Consider the following 20,590-nt stretch of genomic DNA (forward strand, 5'->3'; position numbering starts at 1 on the left):
ACATGTCTGGACCATGGGGTAGGGTTGCAAGATGGAAGCCTTTTCTTACACAGAAAATCATCTAGGCCTGGCTAAAATATGCAAAACAGTACATCAGGTCACCCAAAAGCATGTGGGAAAATGTGTTATGGTCTGATGAGACCAAGGTTGAACTTTTCGGCCACAATTCCAAAATGTGCATTTGGCACAAAAACAACATTTCGTATCACCAAAAGAACACCATCCCCATGGTGAAGCATGGTGGTGGCAGTATGCTTTGGGGTTGCTTTTCTTCAGCTGGAACTGGGGCTTTAGTTAAGGTGGAAGGAATTATGAACAGTTCCAAATACCAGTCACTTTTGGCCCAAAACCTTCAGGCGTCTGCTAGAAAGATAAAGAGGAATTTCACCTGTCAACATGACTATGACCCCAAGCACACATCCAAATCAACAAAAGAATGGCTTCACAAGAAGAAAATTTAAAGTTTTGGAATGGCCCAGCTAGAGCCCAGACCTAAATCCAATAGAAAATCTGTGGGTTGACCTGAAGAGGGCTGTGCACAAGAGATGCCCTCGCAATCTGACAGATTTGGAGCACTTTTGCAAGGAAGAGTGGACAAATATTGCCAAGTCAAGATGTGCTGTGCTGATGGACTCCTAGCCAAGATGACTGAATGCTGTAATTAAATCAAAAGGTGATTCAGCAAAATATTAGTTTAAGGGTGTGCACACTTATGCAACCAGCGTATTGTACGTTTTTTATTTTTTATATTTTTTTCCCCAACAGATTTGTTTGTTTTTAAATTTAATTGTACAGGTTATAGGTCACATTAAAGGTGGGTAAACTTTTGAAATGATTTATTGTGGTCTCATTTTTTTATATCACAAAAACCTGGCATTTTAACAGGGGTGTGTAAACTTTGTGTGTATACAGATATATATATATATATATATATATATATATATGTATATGTTTGTATGTATATATATATATATATATATATATATATATATATATATATATATATATATATATATAAAGATATATATAGAGATATATATAGATATATATATATACACACATACATACACCTGGAACAGATGAAACAAAAAGCAGAAGGGATTGAAGACAATGGCCTCCAATGGAAATGCTGGATTTGTGCAATGACAACTTTCAGGTTACTAAATATTCTTTAAAATGATATGGCTATGATGCTTTGGCTGTATCCATTAGAGCAAAAGACTTGGGGGGGGGTCTGTTTTCAGAAGGCATGTTTGGCTGAGTAAACAGAATGTCTCAGAACTTGTTAAAGCAGAGATTGTTGATGATCCTCCTTGTATCCCCAACTGAGAAAGTCTAAGAAGCCAGTGGACATGACAAAGACCCTGCAGATGACCAAGGACTTTCTGCATGGCCCCCCACCATACCTGTCAAACTCTTGATGCAAGACATCTGGACAAAGCCTGAAAAAATGGGGGGACAAAGTTTCAAAAATAGGGACATATTTTAAATATTGCTCTTATAAACTTAGAAAGTTGTAGAGTAATAGGGTTTGCTTTAATATAGATTTTCTGAAGGATTTCAAGTCTGAAACTCAAATGTATGTCATTATTTAGTGACTTTCGTCCTCAGAGCATCCCACTGATTTGCCAGAAAACCACATGTTTTATGAGGAACAGACCAAAAATTATATGAGCCAAAAATCTGGACATTCTGCGAAAATCTGAACATTTGAGAGGTATGCCCCCACCTTAAGTTAGCAGAAACTGTCATAGTAAAACCTGGCCCTTTCTCAAAAGCCAGACCAAAGGGAAACTTAAAGGAAAGTATCCTAGAAAGTAGTAAACTGACTCCAGATCAAGGTTTGGAGGGGCCCAGTCCCAGAGCTGCAGAATGGAGTAGCTCTGACTTTGCAGAGTACCTGTCTATTCCCCCCCAGAATATCCCACTCACCCATCACTACCAGAAAGAATAGGAGGCAGCTTGTCCCTTTTCTTTCCCAAATGGCTTGAGATGACTCAAAACAAACCTAATAAGGTTAAGCTACACTGTACAATTTTATACAGAAACCAAGATTCCCAGACATTCCTCCTCTGCCAAAAGATCCACAAATGCTGCACATGCTCAGGTACAGAGCGTCATAGAGCCAGTACCAAAAGAAAGGAAAAAAAAAGAAAAAAACAAGAACAGATTTATCCTAGACTCTTCCTGGTTCCAAGAAAGGTAGGGAGGGTTCATTGAGACCAATACTAGACCTTTCCAGACTAAACAGATTTCTCCTTGTCCCAAAATTCAGGATGCTTGTCAGCCTAGACAAACTACTGGAATCCAGAGCGCTACTCATAAGGACAAATAACACCATAGTGATGTGGTACATAAACAAGCAGTGAGACACAAACTCGTACCTCTTTTGCAAGCTAGCCATGCAGATGTGGGAACTGGCACAGGAGATGGGTCTCACCTTCCTGGCCCAAAACCTCTTAGGGCAGTAGAACAATTTTGCATACACCCTGAGTAGTTCATGTGTAGACCCAAACAAGTGGATGTGTTAAAAAAGGAAATATTTTTACAAGTAATTCATAAGTGAAGTGTGCCAGAAGTTAGACCATTTAGCTTCTTGTCAAAACAAGCAGTTCAAGAAATATTGCACAAATGTTTTGCAGAAGGTAGCATGGAGGACAGATGCCTTCTCTATTTGATTGACATGCTTATTCCTTTATTCTTTCCCTCCTCTAGCCCTTATCCCCAGGGCACCACAGAAGGTTGGCGAAGATAAGCCAAGGGTGATAGTAGTGGGCTTACACTGGACTAGGCGGCACTGAATGTTCATTGTAGTCATTGTTGCAGTATTGATTCTTGGGACTTCCTGCCATGCAGAAGCCTTTGGCTGGCCTGAGTATTACAGTCTTTCTCTACTCTTAACCAGCTGTTATCCCCGGCCATTGGACATCTGGATGTCAGACTTATAAGAGGTACATCGACCAGTGCCATAGGCAGTTCTGAATTAGACATGCTTGAATCATCGGTGCCTTGACAAAGGACAACAGAAGCTCTGAGTAAGCCCGTCTTTAGTTCTTAGCTACCTGCTTCAGTCCTACAAAACAAAGATTTGTGTTACGGTTCCATTAAAATACAGACATTAGATGTGTGTTTTAGCATTTGGGCCCTCCTGTGTTTATCATCCAGCCATGAAGCAGTACTTAAAAGGGACTCTGCACCTGAAACTGCACAGAAAAAGAACAAAAAGCGGGGTGCTCCTAAGAACTGCTTAGAAGGGACTCTCCACGTGAGACCGCAAGGAAAAGAACCAGCAGTCCATGGGAATCTCAGTTTTGTGCTGGAAAAGCTTATCCTCCTGCATTTGAGCCTGATACTTCAGCTGACATCAAGATGCTCACCTGTAGAATAACCTACTGGTGGCACTGATATCTGCCACAAATGTCTGTGAATGTCAGGCTGTAATGTTGTTCTTTCACAAGGACAGAGGCACTCTCAACATCAATCTGTCCTTTAAGCCCAAAGCAGTGTCTGAGCTTACCTTAACTCAAGCTGTAAATCTTCTGTTTTCCCGTTTCCCATTTTCTTTTCATTCCCACAGAATAAAGGCAAACGGCCGCTGCATTCTGTGGATGTGCATGGGCAGTTTAGATTTTAACTAGACAAAACTAAATCTTAGCAGACATCAGACCAACTGTTTGTGTCCGTTGTAAAAGGGGAAAGAGAGGAAACCAGTAAATGGTTTGCAAGTTTTATCTTTTTTTTTTTTTTACTACCATCAAGATACCCAACACCATGCAGGGATAGGACTGATTCCAGAAGGGCAACTACTGCTGCCACTGCTTTTCTCAGGGGAGTTTCCAGTTAGTATGCAAGAGGTAGCTATTCTCTACACTGTTTTCAGACACTATAATCTAGGGACTTTGTCAAAGGCCAGGACTGGATTTGCTTCAGCTGTTCTCCAAGTTCTGGCCTACCTCCCAACTCTCTCTCTAACTCTGGGAATCTTGCCACTAATTATTACTGCAACAGTAAATTATAAAGAACATAGTACATTTATGGTAGGTACTTACCACAAATGTAAATGTTTGAGTAGCTTCACTATTGCAGTGCCAATTCCTTTCCATTTTCTCTCTTCTGCTGTGTTCCTAGGATTGGGGTGGGTACCCTTCTGCTCACCATCATTCTCCCCCACCCCAGTTCCGTCCCTCTTCTGTCATCCCTTTTGAAGTCTGTGGACTTACTGGGCAGGTTATACTCTAGGTACACTAGGGAGAGTGTGAGGCCAGACTGGGACAAGGTGTTGAAGAAGGTATTGGACTAATGATCCTTTTTTATTAAGTACCTAACACAATTGTTCTGTCTGGTTCAAAAGATGAGGGTCTGTTTTGGGGAGTTGAATTTGGCGAGGAGGGGATTAACTTTAATCTTTTTGCTGATGATGGCATGTTGCTGCTGCTGTCAAATATTGTGCATTTTTAAGAATTTTTGCAGTGTCAGGCTGAAAGCTCCATCCACATAAAGTGGTGGTCTTAAGATTATGGAGTCAACAGTTTTTATGGATTGCTGGAAACGGTAGGGGGTAAAATATTTAGGAAAAAAGTGCATGTCCATCTTTTAAAGCTATCTAAAATAACTGTGAGGACTTAAGGGAGAAAATTAGAGTGCTATTGGACAAGTGGAGTGGTAGAGTGGGGTAATGTGGTTAGGACAGAGGCTGTGCAAGTAATGATTGTGCATGCAGTATTGTATAAGATAGGGCATATAAGGATAGCATTTAGGGGTCACTGCAGGGTCATACAAAGATAGCTCTGTGTAGTGAGGAAGGGAGTTTGAAGGGGAAAGGATTATTTGAAGGCAAACAGGGGGAGGGGGATCTGGGAATAACAAACCTTGGCAGGCATGTACTGTCAGCTTATTTGGGGCAGAGCTTGAGAAGGAAGAGAGACTAGAGTTGGTTTGTGGGATACTGGGAAGATTATCCTGTGGACAAGGATTGGCAAAATTTGTGGTGAAAACTGACAAGAGGTAAAGCTCAGTCTGAGTCTTTGGGAGGAGGAGTTTTGGAGCCAGCTGGTGGGGGGAGGCACAGAAGACAGATTCTTTAGTGTCAGATGAAACTAGGGTTGGCAGAATGAAGGAGCCTTTGCAGGAGGATAACCCAAGGGGGAATAGACTATCTTTAGTTGCAATGTTAAAGATTTTATGGAGGGGAAAGGAACATGGCAAGAGTCCAAAGAAATAAAGAAATTTGTGAGATGCTCCAGAGAACATGGTTTGGGAGGATGCTGGGGAAACTTGTTCTGGGGAAAAAATCCTTGGCTAACTTTAAAAGGGTGGATTATTAAGCTGTGCAGAGAGTTGAGAGAGCTAGAAGGGATAGCGGCTTGCAGATCTTGAGAGATGACTACTAGGGGTGTAGTGTGAGAATGAAGATACAATTTGAAAAAGTACTTTGTAAGTATGTGCAAAATTCAGAAAGTTGGCCTCAGCAGGAGATTTGCAAAGACAGTTTGAAGAAGGAGGGTGGCATGAGACACGCAGTTACTAGAGATGTCTATCTAGGGGTAGATAATTACATCTGATGATACTCCACAAAGATAACCAGGATATGGAAAGAGGTACATGTTGCCATATCTCCCATTCTGAGGAAACATGAGGTGGCTCTGGCTGACCAAGTGGCTCTCATCCTGCATGTGCAGTAGGTGTTCTACCTTGTAGAGTTCGAACCTGATGAGATTGTTAGTGTTACACTGAGGGAAATGTTGTGTGCAGAGGCACACCTGTTCTAGGAGGGCATCCAGTAGTGTAGCTCAAAAGAGTAGCTGTTGGTGGGGGGGGGGGGGGGGTCTGCTTCACTGGAATGATGGTAGGCTGTCCCATAGGACCAACAAGCGGGCCTGCCTCCTGCCACACGACTCTCGCTGATGGATGGCCTGATTGGGATTCCTAGGTAGAAGTGAATGGGTCATAGGGCTCTAATCTGCAATGGATAGTATCCCTTTTCCATGGAAAAGTAGGCCAGTTGGGTGAAGGAGGGGTGCATTCAGGCACACTCTTGGGGAGATGGTCCTGTTATGTTGAGGTATATTAATAGGATTCTTTGACATTGCAGATACACTGGTCATAGGTAGTCAGTTAGGGCAGCATTTGTTTAATCCAGAGAGGGGCAGAAAAGGGTCTACAGTGATTACTTATAAACTGCACTTGCAAAGAGAATGGCTTACAAAAGGAGAAATAGTCTGAGGGTGGTACACAATTACCACATGCGTTTATGTGGGAGAAAGACAGATGCGAGTGTCACAGTGTTGTCACATGCAGGTTTTATTTGAGCAGTGTGTAAGACTGCAGTTTGGGGCAGGGTGTGTGTCAGTGATTGGTGTAAGATAATGTTGGATTCTGCTGGGCTGATAAGCCCTGCAGCACCTACAGATGCTCACACAATGTGTGTGCATATGTTCATACATCGACAACCACTTTTTCTCATTTTCACTCATGGGGTTGGGGTGTCACTTTACAGTAGCAATAATCTAGAGCCAACATTTATACTTCTGGATGTATAGACCCTGCTGCTGTTTTTTTTTTTTTTTTTTCCCGTATCACACATGCAAGCACATATTCGTACCTATAGCCAATTTAGAATGCCAAGTCTACCTCCTACTATGTTTAGAATATAGGAAGAAACAGGAGCACCTCAAGAAGACTCACTTGAACATGGAAAGGACATGCAGACTTTGCAGAGAAGGCACCCCAGCCAAGAATTATACCAGAGAACCTCTTGCTGTGAGGCAACAACAGTATCTTCTGTGCCACCTGTGTGCATATGTATGTATATTTTCAAGATTTTACTTTGTTTCATTTGTTTTATGAGAATATTTAATGCAGCATAATGGATTTTTTTAAACAAGAAACATCATTATTGAATTATCAGTTATAAACACAAACAGTCGTACATTTATATAAATGAAAACAAACTGTTCATCCACAACCCCTTTTCCCATTTATGCACACAGGGTTGGGTTGTCACTTTAGCAGTGACAATAATCTAGAGCTAAGGTTTATACCTTAGGGTGGGTAGCCCTGCCATGGTAGTTCTTCCACAATACACTCACATGCACATTTCATTTGGAAAAATTATACATCACGTATAAGCTTCTATATAGTCATTGTCAGTCAAACATTACGTAGCTCATTTAATTCATTCCTTCCCTTGAACATCATTCCCTCTCCAAAGTATTATTCTGCATGTAGTATTCCCATATTTCCCATTTTTCTATGTAATTTGTCCTACCCTTCCTAAAAATCCAACCTCCAGTTATTTTATCTTTGTTGCTATATTCACTACTTCTACTACACTTGGTTTAGACATTGATTTCCATTTTTTAGTAGTTGCTTTTTTGGCAGTCACCAGAACTAAACTTAAAGTCTTACTATGTCTAAGCAATTCAGATCCTATATCCCAGCTCAAAAAATAATTTCCTTAGTTACACCAATTTGCTCACCCAGTATTTCTGAGTAGTAAGCAGGGAATTTTTAAAGTCTGCCAACTCATTACACTCTTAAAAGTATGTTCCCAGTTACCTCTTTCTTCCCGATCACACCTCCAACATTTGCAATCTACCTGAGGAATTTTTTTTGGAGTCTGCTTGGAGTATAAAAATACATATGCAAACACTTCCAAGCAAAAATTCTAAATATTCTAGACCTTGTTGCATATTTGGGAGCCATACATACAGTGGATATAAAAAGTGTGCACACCTTGTTAAAATGCCAGGTTTTTGTTTTATAAAAAAAATGAGACCACAATAAATCATTTCAAAACTTTTCCCACCTTTAATGTGACCTATAACCTGCACAATTCAATTGAAAAACTAACAAATCTGTTAAGGGAAAAATATAAGAAATAAAAAAAACGTACAATAAGTTGGTTGCATAAGTGTGCACACCCTTAAACTAATACTTTGTTGAAACACCTTTTGATTTAATTACAGCATTCAGTCTTCTTGGGTACACACCTGCCATCAGTTAGAGGCTCTGATTAACCCCAAATAAAGTTCAGCTGTCCTAGTAGGATTTTCCTGACATTTACTCAGTTGCTTGCTACAGCAAAAGCCACGGTTCGCAGAGAGCTTACAAAGCATCAAAGAGTTCTCATTGTTGAAAGGTATCAGTCAGGAGAATGCTACAAAAAAATTTCCACAGGATTGGATATACCGTGGAACACAGTGAAGTTGCAAAGAATTGGGACGTCCCTCCAAAACTGATGAAAAAACTAGACAAATAATGGTCAGGGAGGTTGCCAAGAGACCTACAGCAATGCTGAAAGAGCTGCAGGAATTTCTGGCAAGTACTGGTTGTGTACTACATATGACAACAATCTCCCATATTCTCCACATGTCTGGGCTATGGGGTAGGGTTGCATGACAGAAGCCTTTTGTCACACAGAAAAATATCCAGGCCCGGCTAAAATTTGCAAAATACATAGTCTCCCAAAAGCATGTGGGAAAATGTGTTATGGCCTGATGAGACCAAGGATGAACTTTTTTGCCACAATTCCAAAAGGTACGTTTGGAGCAAAAACAACACTTCACATTACCAAAAAAACACCATCCCCACAGAGAAGCATGGTGGTGGCAGTATCATGCTTTGGGGTTGCTTTTCTTCAGCTGGAACTGGGGATTTAGTCAAGGTGGAGGGAATTATGAACAATTCCAAATACCAGTCACTTTTGGCCCAAAACCTTCAGGCGTCTGCTAGAAAGCTGAAGATAGAAGAGGAATTTCACCTCTCAACCTGACAAATGACCCAGAGCATACATCCAAATCAACAAAAGAATGGCTTCAGCAGAAGAAAATTAAAGCTTTGGAATGGCCCAGCCAGAACCCAGACCTAAATACAATAAAAATTCTGTGGGGTGACCTGAAGAGGGCTGTACACAAGAGATGCCTCGCAATCTGACAGATTTGGAGCACTTTTTGCAAGGAAGAATAAGCAAATATTGCCAAGTCAAGATGTGCCATGCTGATAGACTCCTACCAAAGAAGACTGAATGCTGTAATTAAATCAAAAGGTGCTTTAACAAAGTATTAGTTTAAGGGTGTACACTTTTGCAACCAGCTTATTGTACATTTTTTATTGTTTATATTTTTTCCCCCCTAACAGATTTGTTTGTTTTTCAATTTAATTGTACAGGTTATAAGTCACATTAAAGGTGGAAAAAGTTTTGAAATGATTTATTGTGGTCTCATTTTTTATGTAACAAAAACCTTGCATTTTAACAGGAGTGTGTACACTTTTTATACCCACTGTATATCATACCTTTGTTTCTTTGTGAATTGCTTATCCAGTCTGTCTTCTCAATCCTTTCTAACCTCCTCTGATATGGGATAAGTAGACTTTAGATTACTTTTTCTATAGTGGATATTTTAGTTTCATGGGGCAGGTTGTTTGGTAAACTGCATAAGTATATATTACAGATGTCAGTCATGTCAGATATTGATGGCATTGCTAGACAACTCACACACATTCTACTTGAGTACATTTACAAGTACCAGTTATGCAGGTATCTGCCATTCATGTTCTTACACTTTTATTTTTCTATTACAGGTTCCACACGTATGTTGTTAGTCCTGCAGTTACAGCAGTTGTCATTCAGGGCTGACCCTGTCTGATGCTAGCAATAAACAGCCATTACATGGTGAAGTAAAGGTTGTGAGCATTGCCTGTCATCAAATTCAATCTATGTATGTGCATTAGATGAAAGGTGTACCCCTTAGGTGGTCAGCATGTGTGCTATCAGTTGCCTCATGGTCAGGACAAGGGGCTATTATGCACACCTATGTCTGCCTACACCCACAGCAGCAGTTCCCCCTCTGACTCCTCACCTGCATGTGGATGTCGTGGCCCTGCCAGTGATAGTGGAATGCGTCTTCCTACTCATTGGTGTTCCTGCTGCAGCTGTTTTCGCAGGATGATATTTTGAAGGATACCATAGACTAATCATTTCAGCACAAGTACTGGGATCGTATTGCAGGGCCCCCTTAATGTATCTAGGCACCAAAACCATAACTTCAACAGCCCAAACACACGTGCTTTGTGATGTTTCTTGTTTCAGCGTGTGCCTCATTATAGTGTTCCTGCATGGATATGTGTGCATTTCTGATGGGCATCATCAGTCATGGTTCCAGTGTATACCCTGCATCCCCCAGTAAATGACCTTGTGAGGCATCACCCCATAGAAAACGTGTGGTAAAGCTGTGAGGTGTGCCAGATATGCGAGTTGTAACTGCCAGGGTTACCAACATACACATTCAGGATGATTCCCCTAGCATTGTACACGACCTGGCAGTTAAGGAAGTGAAACCCCTTTCTGTTGATGAAGACCCTTCCCTGTACCCAGGTGGTGATTTGATCTCAATGTTTGTGCAGTCTGTCACACCCAAGACTTCAGGGAGGTGTACTATGGGGTAGATCTCCTACATAATTCTATCTCTGTCCTCAGGGGTATGGGAGAAATACATATAGTCACTGGCATGCTGTAGCATACCATTCAGGAATTGCTAAAATTCTAAATGCTACACATACCTTGGTCTCCACTGGTATAATTCCCCTTGGTCTCAGGTGAGGATGACAGATGTTGCAGAGTTCCTGGAGCGTGTGTCTATCCACCATGTAGTACTGTATTATTTCTACTTCATGCAAACCATGAAAAGTTAAAACGAGGTCTAAATACCCTTCAATTCCTTAGCTGAGGTCTATCAGCAGCAGCATAGACTTGACCCTGTTGCACATACACATGAACAAGAGCAGTAGCAGCCCCTAACATTCTTTTTTTTTGGCGTACAGGGCAGATGGCAACACGGGATGCACACAATTCCTTTATAGCTTGCTGAATAGCTGCACCGTCTTGGATTAACTGATTAACATATAATTAAGCTGCTTAAGCACTAATGCATGCTGTGTTGTTTACCTTGTTTGCACGGCTCTACATTGTGTATAGAATCATTTACTGAATATAAATTGACATGCTATCTTGTGCGAATCGTGCTGCGATGCGAATACAGCGTGACTGAATCATGTAGAATTTACTGACTCCAGCCCAGTATCTAAAGCTAAATTAAAATATAAACCCTCACTTATATTTTGTAAACTGCTTTTCGTAGCCCGTAATAGAATCCATTTTACTTTTCTGTTTTCTTTGATTTAATCTAAAATACGTCTATTCAATTTTAAATTATATCCTCTCTCTAGACTGTAAATACTTGTATTTGTATAGTAAATATTTCCTAGGGTGCTATGTGTAGTATTTGATAATACCTTGTAAATAGCATGTGGAATCCTAAGTAACATATGGTCTCTGCCATGAACTAACTACTCATACCATACATCCTGTACTATTTGTATTGTGAATATCGTGTGAATGGCTGTGAACTGGATTTAATATGCGAATATGCTGTGAATGGGATTTAGTATGTGAATATGCTGTGAATGGGATTTAGTACGCGAGTATACTTTGAATGTCTGTGAATTGGATTTAGTATGTGAATATGTTAATAATGGCTGTGAATAGGATTTAGTATGTGAATGTTATGTGAATCGGTCAGAAATGACCATCATGAATGAACTACTTGCACAGCCTTTAGTGCATTGTGAGTATTCTACAGGTTGCTAAATGTTCTGGGCAGACTATTTGTGCATCCTTTATATAAAAGCTTATACTGTTGCAACTGTGTTACTTGGTTTACCCTGTACTGTTTCTCATTAATGAGCTCAACTCGACCCTTAAAGGGGTCAGGTGATTGGCCTTACCTGCCTGGTTAATAATTATAAATAAAATACAGTAGATAGTCGATTATCAGAAATCTCAATTATCAGAACCCGTCTTACAAAGTTTTCCAGTAGGAAAAATCATTAAGTCTGAATATGTAAACATTGCATGTATTTGCTTGAGCATGTTTTTTGAGCTTGTAGCCAGCTGTTGTGTGAAAAATATTCTTTATTGTCCATTGGAATCGCCAAATGTTTAAAAAGTGAATTCCTGCATGCAGAAAAAAAAATTTAGATGTTTTTTATCTGGTTCAATTATATGTTTGATTATCTGAACAATTTGATTATCTGAACTACCCTAGGTCCCAATTAGTTCAGATAATTGACTCTCTACTGTAAATAAAAGACCCATATCAAACCATTCCTAACTATGAAATAAAAGTTTTTTTTTCTTTTTCTTTCCTTTTAACCATATGTTCATTTTGTTGTCATTTGTCTTTCACAGGTTTTAGGCAAAGACCATCCAGATGTTGCAAAGCAGTTGAATAACTTGGCCCTGCTTTGTCAGAATCAAGGCAAATATGAGGAGGTAGAATATTACTATCGACGTGCTCTTGAAATTTATGAATCACGACTTGGACCAGATGACGCCAATGTTGCCAAGACTAAAAATAACTTGGTAGGGTCTTGTCTCATTTCTTAGTTCTTCCATAGACAGTGTTAATATGAATGTGTACATTTTTTGTACATTTTGTTGTGAAATGAACAGTATATATTATAATGAACACACTGAAAGCAGGAAAAAAACATGGGACTTCACAGTTCTTTATTTACATAGCTAAAATATGTTTTCTGATTAAATATAAGACTCCCCAATTATCTAGTCTTGTTGACACTACTTGTACTTAACTGCAATCAAAATGTTTATTTTGAAACTGATAATGTTGAGCACAGTTTTTTTTTTTTTTTTTTGTAATGTAGCATTTAATGAATGGGTGCATCACTGTGTACAGATAAAAGTTTATAGATACAAACTCAGAAGTTACAGTGATGAAGTAACAGTACAGTTTATAACTCCTGCAGAAGTGAATATCTTAATTGTCGGAGAAAAGATTAATGCAAAAACACTATTTCATTGTGAACTGCATGTGACTTATGACGAAGCCTTCCAGGTAATACAGAACTTTTGCAGTTTCTGTAGCATCTGGGACTTATGGGCCTTAGAGCTGAAAAGTGCAGTGCTTACACTTGGTATAATCGCATGAGTTTAGTATTATAAAATATCTAGTATTTATTTATTTTTAACATTTATTTACTGGGAAAGTCTGACTTGGAACAAAGCCAGTTTTCATTGGAGGCCTGGGGAGAAATGCTCCAGATGCAGAAGATTTGTTTTAGACTACCTTTAGAAGGTAGTAGAGAGAATAGCAAAACTGGATAGCAAACACCAGAAAAGTGAAATCTGTGGATCCACCAATAAGTGCCACACGTCCTGTATAGTGAAAGCCGATTTATTGAAACAAGGAGAACAATTCACGAACTTGCTACAACGTATAATCCGATAAAACAAAAAGCATATAATGAATGTAATACATTCCGTGAAAAACTACCAGCGTACTTATGTTTATATCCACATATGTACACATTTAGACATAGGACAATGATATCCAACAACCCTCATTCAAAAATCATTTCTTACAGGACTTTAGATGTATTGCAGTTGTGTAGGTTAATCAGAGTATAGTGGAGGTTTTTACATTCACTTTTATTTTTGTTCTCAGAGTATTATGAAATGAATTTATCAAATAACTATTTTTATACAAACGTTTATATGATTCATTTATTTTGACAGATTTTACATATTTTTACTTTTATTACTACTTTTAATATTGAAGGGAACTTTGGATGTTCACTGAAGTCATGGTAAATGTTATGCATATAAAACTCTGAAAATACATAAAAAACCTTGCAAAAGGTATTTTTATAGATATGTTTTTTAAACAATATTCTTCACATATTATTTTTTAGTGGAGTTTAGTCATTTTAGATTGATGTTTATTAGACACAAATTGTTTTATGCACAGTAATTGTTGGATGACGTGTTTGAAATACAGCGCCATTGGAAACTGAGCACTAATGTCACTTAAAGAAGTTTGAATTTTTTTGGCGCCAAAAAAGGTTTTTAAACCATTTTTTGCATTTGGCGACCAGTTCTGATGAAGCCCAGATGTCATGGGTGAAAGCGCTTAACTGTTTTTCATGGAATGTGTTACATTCATTATATGCTTTTTGTTTTATCGGATTATACGTTGTAGCAAGTTCGTGAATTGTTCTCCTTGTTTCAATAAATCGGCTTTCACTATATAGGATGTGTGGCACTTATTGTTGGATCCGCAGACTTCACTTTTAAGGTAGTAGAGAGAGGAAGAAAGAAGAAAATAACTGCATGAGTTGAGAGAGCTACAAGGATCAGTATCGTGTGCTTAATATTTTTTAAGGGATTTAGATGTGGAAGTTACCTTAACGATGAGGTGAAAAGTGTTTCAAAGTTTAACAATGCAACTGGGAAAAGTGTCCAACTCCATGGTGCACAAGGAGGAAGCTTTAACTGTGATGTAGATGACCAAGGGCTGAATAGCATACCTGGCAGTAGGGAAGCTGGACAGATGAGAGAAGAATTAAGGGGCAGAGCCTGTTAGGGTGCACACACTTAAGAGCACTTGCACATGGTATGATTTCCCTGGTGGAAAAAATGCTTGTGAAGCTTCCCAAGAAGGTAAGACAGGGCTTGTTCTGCTGACTTTCCATCCCTTACAAAAGTGTACAGCCCATCACTGACACTTGTTCCACAACTCCCCCAGGGGCTGCTACTGAGAGTGCTGAGGAAATGTAGGGACTTTTAAACTCTGTTCCTCCAAATAGATAATGATCTTGCTTTTGGTTTGGAACAAGTTAGTTGTAGAGCTGTCACCAAAGGGGAAAGAATGGGTCAAATAGAGCAGCTGAGAAGGAGAGCTGATTGCCAGTGGAGAGGCAGAACACAACAGTAACTCAAAAAAAAAAAAACTAGGAAAGGATTCCATGATTCACCCATTCACATTTCAGAAATCTGTAGATCTCAGATAATAAGACCAGGAAGGGAGTACGTTGTATGAATGAAAACCACTTGTGAGAAGTTATTTTGTTTAATCACACAAATGATCGAAACACATGATCACTGCCAATGCTTGCTGCATGGGAATGTTTCCACTTCCATTTATGGTGCAAATCTGAGAACAGGCCACCATGTAATTTCATTGCTAGCACTTTTATATAGATTGTTTCTTTCAGTGCTGTCTGCCTTTAACTTTATAGCTGTCAAAGGAGGCCTATCTGTAACCTTCTGTTTTGAGTAACTGGTTGTTTTTTTCATCCTCCAAAACACTACCTTTTGGTCAGGCCTGCTCACTTCAGTCCTGTACACTATCCTAACCTACCCCTAATTCTTACTCACCCCACTTACTGTTCATTTAATTCACCAAGATCTCCCCTTAGCAACACTTGAACCTACCACATATATCCTCTGTCTCCTTACCCAGTTGTAAGCTCTTTCTACTCCCATAATCACATCCTCCACTGTAAAATCCTCTTCCACTTTAACCTCCCCCCTCCTCGGCCACAGTTCTAACCTTTAACTTAGTTTTTCTCCATTGTTGCTATTTCACTGCTGTAACTTAATTGACCACTTTTTCCATTACTACCACACTTTAATTGCATCAATTAACCCTTACTTCTCCTGACACGTAAGTAGTCATCCTCTTTAAATAACTACTACACCTAAACTGGGTCTGTTGCTAATCATCGAACGTCAGATGAGCGAAATTTAAACATTGGATGTTCGTTTCAGCAAAACTGTGAGACAGGGAAACTAACGAGTTGTCCATAATTTCCCTTTCTCACACTCCAAAGTATTTAAAACCCACCCAGGTGTGGGAATGCACCTCCTACCCCCCGACTATATATACCAACTCCAAGGTCTCACTACAGTGGAGAAAAGGCTGGGTTTCGATGAATGAACATTCACTATTTGGTATTTGATCATCGGACATTCAATGATTAACCATGGACCCCTCCTAAACTAAACACTTCAATTTACACTGTTAACCCTATATTTCTGCTTCTGTCAACTTTCATAGATCAATTACTGTCTTAACCCAACTCTACATTTTCATCTACATACATCATGCTCATAATCCACACACTCACACTTCCAATTTTCACTTCGTTAACACACATCTGCAGTTACCTCACCAATCACTTATCCAAAGATACTGCCTCTACAAACCCATAGCTACCACAACAGAACACTGCCGTATTTTACTAACATTGTCAGTTGCCTATTCAAATTCTTATCAGATCTGCATGCTTATAGGTATGCAAAAATGTAACAATAGCTAATAAGACTGCATTGCAGACCAAATCTAAATGGCTTTCTACTCATCAGCAAACCAATTCTACACTAAAACGTTTTGGGAATAGTCACCCCATCCCTGGTCCATCAGCATCATGACATTGCCCCGACATAAGTACACAAACCCATCCCACAGCCCCCCTCAAATAACAAACACAGTTTACTCTTTCTTAACAGAAATCTGAGATTTATGTGCAAAATGATACAAGACATCCATTAATCCATCTTTATTCTGCTCCTCTGATATACTTGTAACCAGAAAAACGTGGCTAAAACAGTAAGTGATAAAATCCTACCTTCAAGCTGTAACATTCTCAGAAAGCAAACTTGGAGGTAGCATTGTCATAATACATAAAACTATTCTTGAAGTAACACCCTACTGAAAAGTCCATATGTATTTCAGCTTGATGTTACCTGGAGGGATGTATAAAAACAGCAGAAAATATACTCCTCTGGTTGGCTCACAGTCTCCGTAAAGAAGCACTCTAAATTACCTCAGTATAGACTAGAACCCCACCAATTCTACCATCTCCTCTGACATAATAAACTTACAGTATTTCATCCAAATAATCAACATCATAACTAGGCTTAACACAATTAGCAGTAGGGAATCTGTCTACTAGACATGATTCTTAAAAATAGAATAAACAAGTTGCAAACAAGTTAGCTACATAAGGATCACCTCCTGACAGTATTTCTGGCCACCTTTAAATATATGCAGTAAGGGAATAGCAATGTCAGACTAAACAAGTACTCTGTTATCAGGTGTACAATACTTCAAACTTTAATTTGGAAAACTTTGTCTCTTATTCCCTACACTGTAATTGAAATACACTAAAAACCATGCCACTAGATGATGCAGAGTCCCATTTCAGTAATATCTTTCTGAATATACTCAAGGAGCAAGCACCTGTAAAAACTCAGAATAACCTCCGAAACTTAAGACAACTTTGGAACCAAACCAAAAAAAGCATTTGATTAGACAAGCAGTCCTTCTACACCAAACTCCAAAACAAACATCCACACAATCCTAAACTTTTCTGGTCAGTAGTAAAGAAGCTGTTTTGGGGCGGCCACAGTGGTGCAGTGGTTAGCATTGTCACCTCACAGCAAGAAGTTCTCGGGTTCGATCCTCTGCTGGGGTGCCTTCTGTACGGAGTCTGCATGTCCTCCCTGTGGTCGCGTGGGTTTCCTCCGGGTGCTCCGGTTTCCTCCCACATCCCAAAGACATGCTGCAGGTGGATTAGACACTCTAAATTGGCCGTAGGTGTGAGTGAGTGTGTGTGTGCCTTCTGTGGAAGGTTGGGCGCCGGGCTGGCAACTCGACACTGTAAAACGCCACTGCCAATCATGAGCGGACAGGTGATCCACTGTGGCGACCCGTAACCGGGAAAAGCCGAAAGAAGAAGAAGTAAAGAAGCTGTTGTATCCCAGCAAAACCTCCACACCCTCACCTTCCATATAGAATAACACAAACTCCATGTCTTACCAGTTTATACAGGCAGGTCTGTCCATTATCGAAGATAACCCTTCTCCATATCTCCAAGCACAAGTAAACCAATGTCCAGTGCTAACCTTTCACTCTGTACCCACTTTGTCCATTTGAAATTTGATACAAAAGATTAAATCAAGCACCCCATCCACTGACAATTTACCAGTAGAATATGCACAAATTGCAGCAGATGTAGTGGTGTAGCCTGCCTCCATCCTTGTAAGCCAATCCATTCCTGAAAGCTATGCCTCAACCATCTGGAAAAAAAGTCTTCATCATCCCTCTACCAAACAGAGGTAGCTCAACTGAATTTACAAATTACAGATCCACTACAGTTCTGTCACCCTCGTCTGAAATCCTTGAAAATGCTTCCTTCACAACTTGTAAAACATCCAGCTAGCAGTAACCTTCACTACAAAACCCTACATAGCTTCCAACCAAACCACAATACTCTAAATGCTTTTCTGGACTTCGCCAGCTTTATGAAGCAGCACAGTAAGAATGAAGGTAATCTACTGTAATGTCTTTTCTTAGATCTCTCCCAACCTTTTGGCACTGTATCTCAGAAAAAAATGCTTTATTGAACTCTCCTCAATTGCCCTCTCCTCACCCACTAATCTTTCTCTCTCTGTCTCTCTCTATCCTGGTCCTATAACTACCTTTCTCACAGATAGCAAGTAGTTAAATGGCAACAGGATTTCTCATCCTTCCAATCTGTCTCTGTTGGAGTCCCACAAGAATCAGTCCTTATTCCTGTTCTGTTTAACATGTTTATTAATAAACATCATTCTGCATTGCAGCATGCCACCCTTAGTACAATATGCCAGTGATTCAGTCTTAATCTGCTCAGGTCGTGCCTTAAAAAAACTACAGAAAATCATCTAAGATGCCTTCACATCTACCGAATCTTGGTTTGCAAATACTTACTTACTTATGAGTCTCCCCAAGAACAGTGCCTCAGTCCTAAACATTACAATAACAAAAAAAGAAAAAGATAATTTATCATAATGTAACTTCATCAAACAACACTAAAATTGAAACAGTGGCCCAAACTAAGCTCCTTGCAGTGATAATTGATGATAACCTCAGATTTTACCACCATATTCAGCAAACCGTAAAAGTGCACCAAAAGCTTTGTTCAGTGTATAAAACTAAACAGTATCTCACAGGTACTGCTAGGATTGCCTTGGCTTCACTGCTTCCTTCTCACCTTTATGCATCCCCAATTCTAACAAACCTGGATGCAACCCATGAAACAAAATCGGATAGTTATTTTGTCATTAGCCAATGTTGCCATCAATGCTCCCTATATAACACTTCACTGTTTATCACTAGAGACACTAAATTGGCTTGAGCTCCCCACCTACCCAGCTTATACACAGCTACTCATTGCCTACAACCCCATGCATTTACAGGGTAGATGTCCTGCACTACAAAATCCTATACAATATTAATAATTCTCCCGTTAAGGACCTGCACTGGTGTACCAAATTCTATCTGTTACTAAATTAAACAGTAATGCCGGAACATCCCTCTAATACCGTTCTTTCTAGAAACTCTGGAATTTCATTCCAGTACACTTAAAACAGCAAAAGAAAATAGTCCAATTCAAAATCCAACTTTAACAATACTTACAGGAAACCTGGCTATGCTCATGCTCTACTCCAGGTTAAACAAGCCTACCCCCACCCACATATCCACATAGGAATGTAAGTCGGTACCACAAACGTTCTCTGTAAAACTGTTTGCACTGTAAACTTTTCATAGGCTCATAGGTAAGTACTATGCTAGCTGCCCTTTCAGGCCATTTTAAGCCTCATGTTCATGTTTAATAACAAATTACTTTAGATTTGAAACTCTCCTTGAACATAACAATCACTTACTTTATATACTCCTCTTCCCTCATGCTTCACTTTCCGCTTTGTTCCCACTCTATATTTTGTATCTGCAGAAATCTACTTTTCTGTCCTGTTTACCCAGAGTTAGCCAAAACAAATAAGTAAGCTAGCTGATTTCATTTATCTAATGCTAAAGCAAATCCAAGTTTTATAAATTGCTTGCCTGTTTGAAATTATGCATCCATTCTAGCTTCACATTATGACAGCTGTCAAAAATTTGCTCTAACATGTACTGTCTGTTAGGTTAACAAACCTGTGTACATAGCTATTTCTTCCAAATAGTCTGTGCCTGTGTATTTAACCTAATTTGACTTAATACAATGTCCATGTTAATCTAATGTAATTTGTAGTTGCAACACATTGTTATCTTTGTTGGTTTCTTGTATTACATTATAAACAGTACAAAAATTGTAACTTTGCTGGATCTTTTCTCCCCAGGCCTTCACTGAAAATGGGTTATGCCCAGTCACATTTTTTGGTCAATAAAAACATACAAATACATTAATTAAAAAACAAAAAATGCCCCCCCCCCCCACCAAAAAAAAAGTGGAAAAAGCCACAACACTCTAACCACAATATCCACCTAGGTATCAAAGTGTTTGAAGAATTCATTTGAGACGAAAGTGAATAGAAGGTTTTTGCGCTAACACCTTTTTATTATCTGGCTTATTTCGGTTGGTGGTGGATCTTTTTTCAGAGCTACCTAGGTGAATATTGTGGATAAAAACAGACAAATAAACAAGTAAATAACTGACTTCAGATTTTATTGTATAAAGGCTGGGGTTGCAGGAACAGAACACCCTTATAGTAAATGTTGAGGGATTGCCTGTGTAAGAAATTGACATCTGTTTTATACTGCAGACCCCATTGTGACCGTATTAGAATGTTATATCCTCATCAGAACTCTAGAGGAGCCAAAGAAGAGGCAGAGGAAGAAAGGAAGTGTGGTTAATCTGGATTTCAGCAAGACATGTGACACTGTCAAAGGAGGTTGGTGAAGATGATTAA

General features: G+C 39.4%; 1 protein-coding gene across 8 annotated transcripts in view; it reads left to right on the top strand.

Annotated features, from left to right (window-relative positions):
- The window catches only part of LOC122792271 (kinesin light chain 1-like), a 1,642,552-nt gene that overhangs the window by 861,150 nt on the left and 760,812 nt on the right, over nt 1-20,590 (top strand). For all 8 annotated transcript variants that reach the window (XM_044060030.1, XM_044060031.1, XM_044060032.1 and 5 more), the window contains one exon: nt 12,248-12,421. In XM_044060030.1, coding sequence (XP_043915965.1) covers nt 12,248-12,421 — 174 coding nt within the window. The remainder of the gene's footprint in view (nt 1-12,247; nt 12,422-20,590) is intronic.

This window comes from Protopterus annectens, chromosome 1.part2 (assembly GCF_019279795.1).
Source record: "Protopterus annectens isolate FY-2018-M chromosome 1.part2, PAN1.0, whole genome shotgun sequence".
NCBI classification, from domain to species: domain Eukaryota; kingdom Metazoa; phylum Chordata; order Ceratodontiformes; family Protopteridae; genus Protopterus; species Protopterus annectens.